Genomic DNA, 13,727 nt, shown 5'->3' with positions numbered 1-13,727 from the left:
GCCTACCTTATAATGTTAATCAAAAAATGTAATCAAACATAAAAAAAAGAGAGAGAATCACTCACTGCTCTTAACTAAATAACTTCTATAGCTTAGGTATCTTCAGGTAATACGGTTTCACAAACACCTTTTATTTAACAAGTAGCCTAGGCCTGTTTATTTGTGCTATTGCTTACCATTTTTTTTCATTTGTTCTTATTTTATTAATGACAGTTTACTTGTCTCTAATGTTTGAACCAAATGTTAGTTTGGCCAGTATTAGTTTTTGAAGTGATCGTTAGAATCGAGATTTGTGCTATTGCTATCTAAATGTTAGGCTGCATATGTCAAAAACAACAAAAGCAATAACTTTTTTTATTTATTTATTTAAGCAGGGCCACTGGGCAAATTTGGCCAGGATGCCGGGGTTACACCCCTACTCTTTCGAAAGACATCCTGGGATTTTTTGTGACCACACAGAGAGTCAGGACCTCGTTTCATCCGAAGGACGGTGCTCTTTGACAGTGACAGACACAGGGGCATTAGGACCCACACAGACCACAGGGTGAGCGCCCCCTGCTGGCCTCACTGACACCTCTTCCAGCAGCAACCTGGTTTTCCCAGGAGGTCTCCTATCCAGGTACTAACCAGGGCCAGGCTCAACCCTGCTTAGCTTCAGTGGGCTACAGGGGGGTGGCTGCTGGCAGCCATGATATGATATTAGTCAAACAGTAGCCTACTACATGTATAGCCTAAGCCTAACGATTTGAACTAGGCGTATATCTTAAGAAAGACTAGTATCATTTCGTAATATTTTGGTATTTACTTAATTAAGTACCTGTAGGCTGCTGATAGTAATTCAACCAAATCCAAATCCTAGAACCGCCCCTGCTAGTTGTAGTCCTTGGGCTTCAGGATTCACATGTGACCGTCTGTAAACTATGATGTGGAAAAGACATATCTTATTTTACTCATAAATTATTTTTAAAAACCCCAAGCGAAAATCCTGAGGAAACCCATGACTCCAAAATGCTAATTCTTGTGGTTTTGAAATACAAAATGAACCGCTTTATAATTATTATAATATTTTTTTTAATTATTAAAAAAATACTAATCTGCTTTTTTATTTTAAACCATTTATGTTGTTTAAACGTGTCCGTGTTATTTTTATTTGCATCCACAAGATGGCAGCGCGCGTCATGTCGGTCTTTTGATCGCCCATGCAGACTTACGGCGAAAAAGAAACTTTATCATTGCGGAAGACAAAACATGCACAAATTAACAAAACCCAAGCTGGTTAAGATCAGAAGTGCCAACCAGTCCCAAAAATACGGAATTGCGGCTTTTAACCTTAAGGAGCTGATTAAAAAAGGATGTCATGTACTAAAGGTATAATAAAATGTGTTTCCATGTGGTTTATTAAGGAGAGAGTGCCATTACTGTACAATGCGTTTGGATACAGCAGTCGAGCATTCATAGTTCATATTTTATGCACAGGTATCCAGCTCCGGAATACAGGTTTGCTTGTACGAGGATGGAACTATAGTTACCGAAGAATATTTTCAAAATCTTCCTGATAACACAGAACTTGTTCTCCTGCCTGAGGGACAGAGCTGGAATGGGCGTGAGTTTATTTCATTGACTGACAGGTGGAATGAAACTGGAAAACATCGCTTAAAAATAATATTGTAATAAAAAAGGGCACGAATCATATTGCTTTGGCTTTTCATTCTCTACAGTTGTTCATGAAATAAATCAAGTCCTGGGCTTTGACAGACACACGGACCTTCTGATCAATGCAGCAAAAGACCTTCTGTCAGATGAACAGTCTCCCAAACGACGCAGAATACTGGGAGACCTTCTGAGGAACCTGAGGGACAACTCAGAGGTGGAGAGCAGAGAAGAAGATAAGGAATGGTTTGAAGGTAAATGAGGGAAAAGAATATAAGTAGACATTTTCTCTTTACTGTAACTGACTCTTCTGAGGTAACGTTTATGCTATTCATACAGAACGAGTTAATTTCTTGCAAAAATGTTTTCATTTTGTTGTTTTAATCATGAATGTTTTGACGTTTTTGGGGTACTCCATTTGACCTGAACTTAACCTGGCCTTTTTGTATTTTGTATATTGTATCTTGATTCTGTGTTATTTTAATGCATCATATAAATTGTTATGATTTATATGATACAATACATGCATTGAAATGTGTTGTATTTGTGAGCATTGGCTCAGTTTTCTTATGTGTATATTTATCAGGTATTGATCCCCGATTCAAAACCAAGTCTGCTTACATGAAGTATAACTGCGAGAACAGAGTCCGAGGATATTTAAAAGAGGTGTGACAAACTGCATTCAGTTCTGCTTTAAATGTTAGTTTTTGAAATGTTGAAGATATTTTATGTAGTGAAGTGTATCATTTATTTCATGCAGTAAAAGAGACCTGCCGTCACTCTGAATGAGATATATTCTTCACTGTCTATAGGTTGATGGATATACCCAGACTATTCCAAATGCCAAGACAAAAAGTGAGTATAAAAAGGTGGTGGAGATCTTGGCAGAGAAACTGAAGGCTGCACGATACAACGGCACCTATTTTGACAGATCGGCGAAGGACGTCCTCAGGCTCTGCACTGAAGAGGGCTGGTTCTCCTGCCAGGTGCTGTAGTTTAGTCATTTCTAATGAGTCTCATTCAGTTCAGTCCATCGAAGGAAAATAATGAAACCTAATAATATAAAAGATCTTTCATTTAAATGTAAAATTCCTGCTTTTGTTGAACAGAAGTTTCTGTTTGTATAAGACTAGAAAAGATTTTTACTCTAACAGGGTGCCTTTGACGAGAACAACTGCACATCTCTCCACTCAATAAACCCGTATGGGAACCGCGACAGCAGAATCCTCTTCAGCACCTGGAATCTGGACCACGTGTGAGTAGTGCATCTTAAATGTCAATGTTTGTAACAATCACACTGCCGGTCAAAAGTTTGGAATGATTAAGATTATTTAATGTATTTGAAAGAAGTCTCTTATGCTCAACAATGATGCATTTATTTGATCAAAAATACTGTGAAAACAGTAATATTGTGAAATATTATTACAATTTAAAATAACTGTTTTCTATTGTTATACATTTTAAAATGTTATTTATTCCTTTGATGGTAAAGCTGAATTTTCAGCAGCCATTACTCCAGTCTTCAGTGTCACATGATCCTTCAGATTTACTGCTGGAACATTTTTTACGGTTTTTTTTTTATGAATAGAAAGTTAAATGAACATTTATTTGAAATAAAAATCATTTGTAACATTATAAATGTCTTTACTGTCACTTTCGATCAATTTGATGCATCTTTGCTGAATAAAAGTATTATTTTCAATCTTACTATTACAGTAAATATTTCACAATATTACTATTTTACTGTATTTTTGTTCAAATAAATGCAGTCTTGGTGAACATAAGACACTTGAATCTTAATGTTCTCTACTGATATACATTTTAATTTCAGTATTTAGGTCCTCTGGTAAATGTAACTTAAGAATATGAATTATTCTGAATTCCAGTTAAATGAGAAAAGCTGATGTATATTTCAGGATAGAAAAGAAGAGGACTGTGATCCCTGCTCTCGCTGAGGCACTGAAGGGTAGTAAGAGTGGAGATATAAACGTGGATTATTTCTACAAACTGTTGTTCACAAGAGAGAATCTCAAGCTGGTTCACATCGTCTGCCATAAGAAAGGGGCCCATGAGCTCAGCTGTGACTCCCAAAAAATCTACAAGCGGGTCAGGAAGACTGTGAAATGACATCCATAATCCTCTTATGAAATATGCAGCATAGTGTGAGCTTCTCAGAGCCATTTATCACATTATTGTTGGGTTATATTGTGCTTCAGAATTTCTAATTGTAGCAACTTATGTTTAAATTATGTAAAGAATGAACTTCTTCAGGGTTTTATAAAAGTGACTGATTTTATATTTGTACATTTGCATTTTTATTGGTTTATTTAAATAAAGTATTTGAAAATAGTCTTGGGTTTATCTTTCTTTCCTGTTCCTGCTTTCTGCCTTCTGCCAGTGATTTATCATCAAAATCTTGTATCATCAGATATTGGAAGCATGTGCGGGAACAGGATGTCTTGTACAGCAAATTTGTAGTCCTTTCATTAACAAACAATGGTCTTATTTATTGTACAGAATACATAAAGCCTTCCCTGAAAAAAAAAAAAAAAAAAAAAAATCTCTTCTTTTTTTAGTAAACTTAACAAGGTTAGATATGAAAAATAAAATTGCACACGCATATACAAAAGTCATATTCCGAAGTCATTCATGAGGTTTATTTTCTCTGGACGGAGTATTGTACTTTTGTATGATAATACACTGAAGATTTGATAATGACATGTCATGTACATACAAGGCATTTGGTAGCAAAAATTAGCACTTGATTTTTCACTTCAATAGAAAAATATAAACTTCAAATCACAATTTTTACCTCAGATAATTTGTACATAGTAGCAAAGAAACTACATATTAAATTGTTACATCTTTGAGCTACTAGTGAAGTTAGTGCAAATCCAGTCAAATAAGATACAAATATCTTCATATACAGACAAATTCCTAATGGAGCAACATGCATAAAAGAGCTTGATTGGTTAAAAATTACAACTTTTCATATCTTACAATAAAACTCTTAATTTGAGATACTATTCAATAAAAAAAACCTTTACATCATAAGCATATAAAAAAAAACATAAGATGTTCAAATAATACCATGCTTTAATTTTCAATTATACAGCACCATATCTGAAGTATAAAGTTTTTTTTTTTTTTTCAAAAACAAACCTATTCATTCTCAACAGAGAATGTTTAAAAGTGCCAAATTCAGAATGTTTCAAAGTCTGAAAAGCAAACTTGAGGCACTTGACTGATAACATTATGTTTGTTGATTTTTTTTTTAAAGCTCAGTAAGGACTAGTGGTAGAAAACCCAGTGTGATGGTCAGCGCTGCCAGATCAACCTTATGGTACAACTGTGTCAAGAGACTTTTCCATATATTATATAGCCTTCTTTCAGCACAAGCCCAAATCACATGATGGTTTTAGCCTTAAGTCTAGCACAAAACACCTCTTACTGTACATTCCATTAATGCAGCACACAATGTTCTGAAGTTTATAATTACGGATGTACTTACATTTTTGCCATTGATAACGTACCTCATTAATTTCTTAAGAAAACATTACCACATTACTGATAAATCAACGCAGTGCATCTCAGTGTAGCTCAAACATTATAATTGAGAAGGATCTTGGAATAAAATAGCTTGCTTTAAAACAATCAAGTCCATTTTACCAGCATACTGTAAAACTCCTCCCGGGTCAGTCGAACGCCTGCAGGCTTCAGGTCAAAACTCTGGCAGACAGTTTGAGAGGGATCGTGTGCTCATAGATGCTCATCTTCACTGTCCTCTTTGGCATAGTAATGCATGCTCCTGTACTCTCTCCGACTCATTCTCTTGCTTCCTGGGGTTCTGCGTGGGTAATCCTGAAACAAATCAGGTCAGAATGTTTCAAAACAAAGCCATATTAAGACATTAAAATTCTATTAATGACAGCTGGCTATTGAGTGTATGCATCATGAAATCAACCCGACACCTGCTGTGTTTTGACACCCAATTGAGAATTCACAGACCTTCACTCCTATAATCCTATGGTCTTGTATTAACCTCAATATTTCAGGATTACTGTGTGCAAACAAAGCCATCTGGCTACATGTTATTTATCTGGAAAACTTATTAGACCAGAGTTATGTTACTGGGGCAAAGGGAAATTAAAGTTCACATCCTGCATGGGCCCTCCTCAACTGATATTTAACCCTTTTAATTCCAATATTTTCCTCAGTTAAGTCAGCACATGTACTTATATAAATATAGTATAATATAATAAAGTTTTATTTATTTTTTAAATAATCAAATTTTACTATCTGGCAATTGTTGGGGAGAGGGACGTAATAAATTTAGACAAATAGAGACAGACTTTTTACAACTTTATACTGCGGTATTTTACCGTTGTTTTTTTCTCCTTTAATATTTACAACTGGGCAACGATTTTCTCAGCTGACGTACTGTATTTTGACCATGATTTATATCAGACAGAGCACCTAAATACATTAATAATTAGAAATATGAACACACTTTGTTATATCTAAGTTACCGTTTCGTTGTACCACACGCTTCCTTTTACAGAGCTTCTACACAGACGTCAAACTCTGGTCACGTGACAGTTTTCACCAGCCACGTAAAAATGTTCACATTAAATCAAGACGGTTTTTACTTGCATTTATATTTGTAAAACATTATTAACTATTTTAGACCCATCAAACGTAAATGCTGGCCACAGATGATTGAGGCGACATTAAATTCAGTTTAAATCCAGCGCCATTTCTGCTGATTCCCAATCATAATAAAACGTTCTGAATCGGTTTAGCTTACCTGAACAACATCCAGGTTCCCAAAGAACTGCTCCACTGGGAAAATGTGATTGCTGTCCTCGTCGAAGAAAATGCTCGGGTCCTCTCGCGTCTGGGGACTGTGAGCGGTCTGGTCCATCTTCACCTCTGCAGAGCCGCTTGTCAGACCCGTACACTTGACGGCAGAGTTCTCTTTACCGCGCCGTTCACCCGGAGTCTTTTTCCCGGGCTGAACCTTGACGGTTTGATCAATGTTCGCGCTGGAGTTCTCCTCTATTTCACCGTGAAACGGTCTCTTTGGGAGACGTTTGGCCTCGCCGCCGTCGCCAGCCATCTGCCGCGCTGCGCTCGCGATAACAGACGCTGATCTCTGCACCAAACCGCGCAGAACTCTCCTCCTCACCGCCCTCTGCGAATAAAAGACCAATAGTAAACGTATGTTAAATGAATACAGTATTAGCCCGGTTTTAGACGTGGTTGAGGCATCGTGAGAAAGCTTGTTACATAATATAGCGTTTACTGTAGCCGACAGACGGAAACTGTGGGGAGGAGATGGGTAGACACTGACACTGACCTTGACTGAACTTTTCACACCGGGCGGGTTTAAAGAGACAGCGCCGCACACTCGCAGTCTGTAGCTCCCAACAACAGTCTGGAACAAGACAATATCAAGGACTTAGGCTACACTACAATAATGCATCTGCCTCGCCGTCACTAACGAAATAACTAGCGTTTCGTTTGAACGAACATTTGAGTGAACACATCTTTTTCGTTCACTTCCATGCACAGATAGTCATATTTTTCGTTCAGTTATGTCTTTTTCTTCTTTTCTGTCTTTAAAGACCAACATCACAACGAATAAGCACCTTAATAAACCAGACAATGAACGAAATGAATAAACGAATCATCTTGTTTGTGAATGAACTGGGACAAAACGTGTGAATCAGTCCAGTTCGTATCAGGGAGAGAAAGGCAAAGGGGTGGAATGGATATGTAAAAATAAAAGATGACCATGCAGTTAAAACGACCTTAAATAATTTATGACTCATAGCACAAAAAGAACACGCAATCCGTAAACTGATCTTTCTACTGAACTGATTCAAAAGATTCGACTCATTGGTGATTCAAAAACTAGTAGTGGGAATGGTTCACAGATAAAGTAAACTTGCTTTTAACAAAAAAGCCACCCATAAAAAACAACTTGATTATCATTCTAAAATACAAAGCGCGTGCTCCCATCTTAGTCTGCGCGCCAAAACTGTGAACGTTATTTTAGTAAATTACATTTCACACTGAAAGCTGACATTGTAAACCGCACAAGTCGAAACTGCATAAACTCGAAACTGATTGTGCACGTTCATACTACAGAAAAAAACTGCTTAAAAGCAAAAGTTCTGAATTATGTTATCTTACCTGCTTTGCCCTCATTGAAAGTTTAAGCGTCCGAAACTGATGTGGACTGGCCGGAGTCCTCCTGTGAGTGTTTATCTCCGGTGACCGCTGAAGCCCCGCCCACATCCGATAATCTACGCCACACAGAATCACGAGATGGGAGTTTAACATTTTATACATTTTATATTTTCTGAGGCTGCGGCTGATAACCATTAATTAGAAACTGCGAAGTCTGTTTGTACAGAATATTGAAGTTTAGTTTGCCGTTATAGGCCTAGTGAAAGCGATTAAAAGTAAGCTACATACATGGGATGGCAATTGGCAAGTTATTCATCGTAGAAATATGTCGAATGAGTCATGATATTGTGATTATGACTTAATGACGTGAATATATGATATTAGGACCAGCCTCTACTGATGACACATCCGTTAAAGAATTATTGCGCAGTTTGTATTAAAATATTTGACACTGTAGTGTAGCTAGTAGGCCTCGTACAGTCATTAAATAATTTCCTCAAAGGTTATTGTCATTCTGAAAATGGTTTAATATGCCTGCTGCCTGACATCATCATAGTGGACATCACTATTGACAAGCTTTAACGTTTAGGCCTAACAAGCACAGGCCTAACCTAGATAGATAGATAGATAGATAGATAGATAGATAGATAGATAGATAGATAGATAGATAGATAGATAGATAGATAGATAGATAGATAGATAGATAGATAGATAGACTATGCCTATATTTGAAAGAAAAAAAAGAGGTAGAATTCAGCGTAGCTCAAACATTAACATTTTTGGTAAAATTTTGGTAAAATTTAAAAGGTAAAATTTTGTAGGTATAGCTTAATATCAACCCCTGCCTTGAGTTTTATAGCAACAATAAAGACTGCATGCCGTGTGTATTTGTTTTATATTAACAGGCTTCAAAAGCATTGAGGTATGTGGCTGGAACCCTGCTGAAAAGTTCATCCATCCATCATAAAAGTAATCCATACAGCTCCAGGGGATTAATAAAGGCCTTCTGAAGCAAAGCAATGGGTTTTTGTAAGAAAAAATATCTATATTTAAAACTTTAAAAACTAAAATAACTAGCAGATGCAAGTTGACTTGCGCCTAAAGAATAACCCCTGATGCAATGTATGAGTAGCTTTGACACCTCTCGCGGTTCAAACAAATAGGGCTAGAAAACAAACTTAAAATCCTCTGACATTTCTCTTTAAAAATTCTCGTTTTAGACTTCTAATTCATGACTGGTGTTTTGTTTTGCTCTATCCTCTGAGTCTGCGCTTCAGCGTTCGTCAATATGTCATGCGTCAGGGGTTGCTCTTTCGCTGTAAATCGATGCGTACTCCCGTCTGTCGGAATTAGTTTATAAGTTTTAAATGGATATTTTTGTTACACAAACGCACCACTTCAGAAGGCCTTTATTAACTCTTAGAGCCATGGTCCGTGTTAAGTACTTTTATGATGGATGGATGCACTTTTTTGGGCTTCAAAATATCGTCCTCCATTCACTGCCATTATAAAGCTTGGAAGAGCCAGGCATTTTTTTTATATATCTCCGATTGTATTCATCTGAAAGAAGAAAGTCATATACACCTTTAATGGCTTTAGGGTGAATAAATTATGGGGCAATTTATTTTTTTTGGTGAACTATCCCTTTAAGCTGGATGGGGCTTATTGGAGCAGTATGAAGTGTTTTAGGACACAGATCAAATACTAAATTGTATCACTTTTAATAGAAGGAAAAAAAAAAGCTCTTAAGACATGTCTGTGGATTTTATAATGGCGAAATAATATATTACTAATGTAAACACTTACATTTGGTATGGCTATCTATTTCAAATGCTGATAAAAAAGACCTTGCCTCTATCGCTTTGAACCACACGGGGGAGCTAAATACTAAAATAATTTCAGTAAGTTTAGTGCTAATAAACTGCTTGATAAGTTAACTTCAAGCATCTTCCAATGTGCTTGTGGGAGGGATGTGAAAACCGGGTTAAAAACCTTTTTTTTTTAAACAAGAAGTTACTTCAACTCCAATATTTACATACACTGAATACGTAAATAGTCCTCGCTCGAATTCTTCGTCGGGACTCTCATTTACTACGCTTGCACAGCTGTCGTGTGTAACCAGAGAGCCTGTAGCAGGTAGGTGTCGTGACTCGTGAAGGTGGAGGAGAGGAGAGGCAGACGGACGATTGTTTTAAAGGATGACTACCTCCCATTTTCAGCAGTTCAACGATGGAACTTGAAGCGAGGAGGACCTGTTACGACAATATATGACGGGACAACAGACAAAAACACAGTCTGACAGGAGAAAAGTGGAGCCGACAGTCTTTCCAGCTTAATCAAAATGGCTTTTTATGGACTATTCGCTGATGTTTTAAATATTTTTATAACACCTTTTTAACACAAATTCACGGAAATTGATTACCAGTGACATGACTATCTTATCATGACAAATCCGCTGGTCACCCGAACAGACTGCTTTCTGAGGAGCGCGTGCGTAATGGAATTCTTCTGTAGAAAGAAAAAGAATTTTAGAGCTGCGGTCAGCCTCACTTTGGTTTTTGCCACTTTACTGATGTTTCAGAAATTAATAACAGTGGACCCGAATATTAAAGGTGCCAAAGTGAAAAACAAATGGTGTGGACACGAATGTTCGTCATTCAAAAGAAAAGGCATAAACGCTGTTGAAAATTCATCTCAATCACGCGGGAACGACTTGGCGCTGGTGGGAAAACCCATGCCAAAACAATGGGACGTGGCTACAATCAAATGTAGTGAAAATTCCACGATAAAGACCCAAGCCTGGTTTCGTCGTTTGAACCCAAAGTTCCGCGAATTTGTCCTACACAGACATTGTAGATACTTCCCAATGTTGCTGAATCACCCCGAGAAGTGCAGCGGTGACGTGGATGTTCTTGTCGTGGTCAAATCGGTTATTGAAGAACATGACCGACGAGAGGCCGTGCGACAGACCTGGGGAAAGGAGCAAGAAATCCAGGGCTTGAAAATTAAAACGCTGTTTCTTTTAGGAACTCCGGCCACTGGCAAAGACGCGCGGAATTTACAAGCCCTGGTCCAATATGAAGACCGAACTTACGGTGACATCTTGCAGTGGGACTTCATGGACACCTTCTTCAATCTCACTTTAAAGGAGGTGAACTTTCTGAGGTGGTTCAACATCTACTGCAGTGGGGTTCCCTTCATCTTCAAAGGGGACGATGATGTGTTTGTCCACACCAAGAACCTCGTGGAACTAATTGGCTTTAGGGTGGAAGAGAACAGGGTGGAAAACCTCATTTTAGGGGACACTATTTTTGAGGCCAAACCGATCAGAAACCAGCAGAGTAAATATTTCATTCCCAAAGAGTTGTATGATAAGCGCTATCCACCTTATTTGGGTGGGGGAGGATTTCTCATGTCCTCTCAGGTGGCTCGCAGGCTCTTCGTGATTTCGGAGAGCGTGGAGCTTTACCCCATTGATGATGTGTTTTTGGGCATGTGCCTTCAGAAGCTGCAGATCGTGCCCGAGCTGCATCTGGGCTTCAGGACATTCGGGATCATTAAGCGCAAAGTGACGCCGCTGAACCGGGAGCCGTGCTTTTTCCGCAACCTCATCGTGGTGCACAAACTCTTCCCGCGGGAGCTGACGCACATGTGGAATCTTGTACGAAACGAGGACCTGAGGTGCGCCAGACACGTCGTAATAGACTAGGAGCTATTTACAAAGACAGAAAGAAGATATTATTTCAAATGACGTGTGTTTGCAGATCTAACCTTTCTCTTTTTTTTTTTTTTTTTTAAGTTTTCTAAGCTACGACTACTTGTGTTGTCAGTTGTCAAATGTAATAAATCACAATTTATTATCGTCTTCCAAATCATTATCTTGTCACAGGGAACAAAATTGTTCTAAAATAAACTGGGGCTACTTGTCACACTGTTGAATGTTTCTCAGGGTAGATTTATTTTTCTAAGTAAATTTTAAATACTATATGGCTACAAAGATAAAAGTTACAAATGTAAACCTTATCTTTTTATGTCAATTGTGAAGTTCACCAGAAGACATTTTGAATGTTCTGGTCACTCTTACAAAGAATGGAGTGTAGATTTTAAGCACCATATAAGTATGATTAATTTATTCTAAGTGTTTTTATGTGTGAAGAGCATTGTGTGAGGATCAGATTGAAATTTAAGTCAGTGTTCACTCCTATGGTGCTTTTGCCAAAAAATGTAGGCTCCATTCAACGTAATTTAATTGAAATGATCTCTATGGTGCTCCATTGAAAAACAAAAAACAAATCATAAATTTTAAAACGACATGAGGGTGAGTCAGTTATTACATTGATCTGCAATGCATCATTTCAATTTTTGGGTATACCCCATGGCCATGACACTGGACACTATCAATCTTACATTTGTCATATTGCGTTTTGCACATGCATGTGGTTTAGTGTTTGTGTCGCAATCAAATAACTTTTACAAAGCTAAATATGTGGAGTATTTTTCAGATTTAAAAAAAAGAATGTGAAAACTTTATTCAAATACATTTATTAAAACAGCTTCAAACAAATAAAGCTACAAAGCAGATATTAGCTTCCGAACTCACCATACACATTAGTGCATCATTTGCTGACTGGAACCAGTTTACTATGAGACAAAAACTGCTGTGCTTCTTAATTCTGGTACTATGACTCAAATCAATCTAAATTAAAGCAAACACAAAAAAATATCCTATGATATTCAACCATTATAATCTATATTATCTATATCTATAAATTTCATACTTTTGATTGCAAAATTAATACTATTTGGGTATGCATCCGCCATCTGTGCAACAAATAGAGTTATCACTTTTAGAACACTTTCTCTACTACGAAAAAATTGCTTAGGTTGACTTATTTAAATCAATAAATAGTTGATATTTAAATATTAGACATCTCAGTAATGCCTCTATAAAACATGTCTGTAGGAGTTGATGTATGTCAGTAATATAATGCATGTCTCAGAAGTGAAGGTAGGAGCTACAGACACTGCATTATGTCAGACATGACATAAGAAAACATTCTTAAAAAGACCTTTTGAGATTGTACCTTTTAAAAATTCCATCCCTGAAGTCCCTTGACTATAGGTAAACTCAGACTGCATACTTGTGTTCAGTCTTCACTTTTAAAAGTGACATTATGGCTTATTTTCAGGCACAGAATCAGCCTATTCCACTCGGACAGTCTTTCATTTTGTTCCATATCTTCGGTCTCTATGATTTTATAAGCATGACTGGACCGAATAATTCACTTTTTATCACAATGAATATAACAGAATAGTTCGATGCAGATCATAACCTGGAATTTACACACAGCAGACAAAACAGTTTGCACAACAACAAATGAGGCCAAGAGTTATTCTAATACTGAAGCAAACGCAAAGACCAAACATATCATCATCATCAAATAGCAATGACATCACTCTTGCCTCTTTAGTCTCATGTATTGGCACAATCTATGTTCCATGTCATGATTCTCTGAAAAGCATCAAAGCAGTTCTGAGCCTCTGCATCATTAGCCACTGCCTTTGCAAGAAAAACTTTTTTGTTTGTTTTCAAGGCAAGAGAATGTAAGCGCACTATCCGAATCCAATACAATGAGCATCTGTCCAAATCTTTTGAACAGAAACCAAATTTTTTGTTTCAAAAGCTACTTGGCCGTGGTGCTAGTAATGCTTTAAAAACCATTAAATATCAAGGTGCTACAATCACAAAATATTCACATAAAACACACACACACACACACACTAAACAAACAAGTATAAAACAATATACAAGAATAAAATCCTCAAATAGACCACAAAAAAATCCAGGTGAGCAACCTGGAAAGGTAAACGGAGCAGAACAC

At 37.2% G+C, this 13,727-nt stretch overlaps 3 protein-coding genes across 4 annotated transcripts; 2 read left to right on the top strand and 1 right to left on the bottom strand.

The window, feature by feature from the left end:
• Positions 1-1,218: 1,218 nt before the first annotated feature.
• On the top strand, positions 1,219-3,993 carry dffb (DNA fragmentation factor, beta polypeptide (caspase-activated DNase)). The gene is made up of 7 exons (XM_084388743.1): positions 1,219-1,368; positions 1,477-1,603; positions 1,719-1,904; positions 2,237-2,316; positions 2,463-2,636; positions 2,805-2,905; positions 3,567-3,993. The coding sequence occupies exons 1-7, from the start codon at positions 1,249-1,251 to the stop codon at positions 3,775-3,777; spliced, it is 999 nt and encodes a 332-aa protein (XP_084244869.1). The 5' UTR covers positions 1,219-1,248; the 3' UTR covers positions 3,778-3,993.
• Positions 3,994-4,280: 287 nt separating this feature from the next.
• cUnh1orf174 (chromosome Un C1orf174 homolog) lies at positions 4,281-7,968 on the bottom strand. 2 transcript variants are annotated; one of them, XM_084388744.1, is made up of 4 exons: positions 7,849-7,968; positions 7,010-7,087; positions 6,458-6,844; positions 4,281-5,511 (listed from the first exon to the last, which is right to left on the bottom strand). In XM_084388744.1, the coding sequence occupies exons 1-4, from the start codon at positions 7,951-7,953 to the stop codon at positions 5,410-5,412; spliced, it is 672 nt and encodes a 223-aa protein (XP_084244870.1). In that variant the 5' UTR covers positions 7,954-7,968; the 3' UTR covers positions 4,281-5,409. The 2 variants fall into 2 exon arrangements, with proteins under 2 accessions (XP_084244870.1, XP_084244871.1); XM_084388745.1 differs by lacking the exon at positions 7,010-7,087.
• Positions 7,969-9,909: 1,941 nt separating this feature from the next.
• b3gnt7l (UDP-GlcNAc:betaGal beta-1,3-N-acetylglucosaminyltransferase 7, like) lies at positions 9,910-11,784 on the top strand. The gene has a single exon (XM_084388742.1). The coding sequence runs from the start codon at positions 10,289-10,291 to the stop codon at positions 11,552-11,554; it is 1,266 nt and encodes a 421-aa protein (XP_084244868.1). The 5' UTR covers positions 9,910-10,288; the 3' UTR covers positions 11,555-11,784.
• The last annotated feature ends 1,943 nt before the right edge of the window (positions 11,785-13,727 follow it).

This window comes from Rutilus rutilus (assembly GCF_951802725.1).
Source record: "Rutilus rutilus genome assembly, chromosome: 19".
Lineage (NCBI taxonomy): Eukaryota > Metazoa > Chordata > Actinopteri > Cypriniformes > Leuciscidae > Rutilus > Rutilus rutilus.
Note: the sequence above shows the minus strand (reverse complement) of the source record. Positions and strands in the feature narration are given on the sequence as shown.

What these genes read in the sequence shown, in the direction of transcription:
- dffb (XM_084388743.1), top strand. Translation starts at nt 1,249, where the DNA reads ATGCACAAATTAACAAAACCCAAGCTGGTTAAGATCAGAAGTGCCAAC. An exon ending in TCCGAGGATATTTAAAAGAG is followed by an intron (nt 2,317 to 2,462) that starts GTGTGACAAACT and finishes CACTGTCTATAG; the next exon opens with GTTGATGGATATACCCAGAC. An exon ending in ACCTGGAATCTGGACCACGT is followed by an intron (nt 2,906 to 3,566) that starts GTGAGTAGTGCA and finishes TGTATATTTCAG; the next exon opens with GATAGAAAAGAAGAGGACTG.
- cUnh1orf174 (XM_084388744.1), bottom strand. Translation starts at nt 7,953, where the DNA reads ATGTGGGCGGGGCTTCAGCGGTCACCGGAGATAAACACTCACAGGAGG. An exon ending in GTGTGAAAAGTTCAGTCAAG is followed by an intron (nt 6,845 to 7,009) that starts GTCAGTGTCAGT and finishes TTTTATTCGCAG; the next exon opens with AGGGCGGTGAGGAGGAGAGT. An exon ending in GGAACCTGGATGTTGTTCAG is followed by an intron (nt 5,512 to 6,457) that starts GTAAGCTAAACC and finishes GATTTGTTTCAG; the next exon opens with GATTACCCACGCAGAACCCC.
- b3gnt7l (XM_084388742.1), top strand. Translation starts at nt 10,289, where the DNA reads ATGACAAATCCGCTGGTCACCCGAACAGACTGCTTTCTGAGGAGCGCG.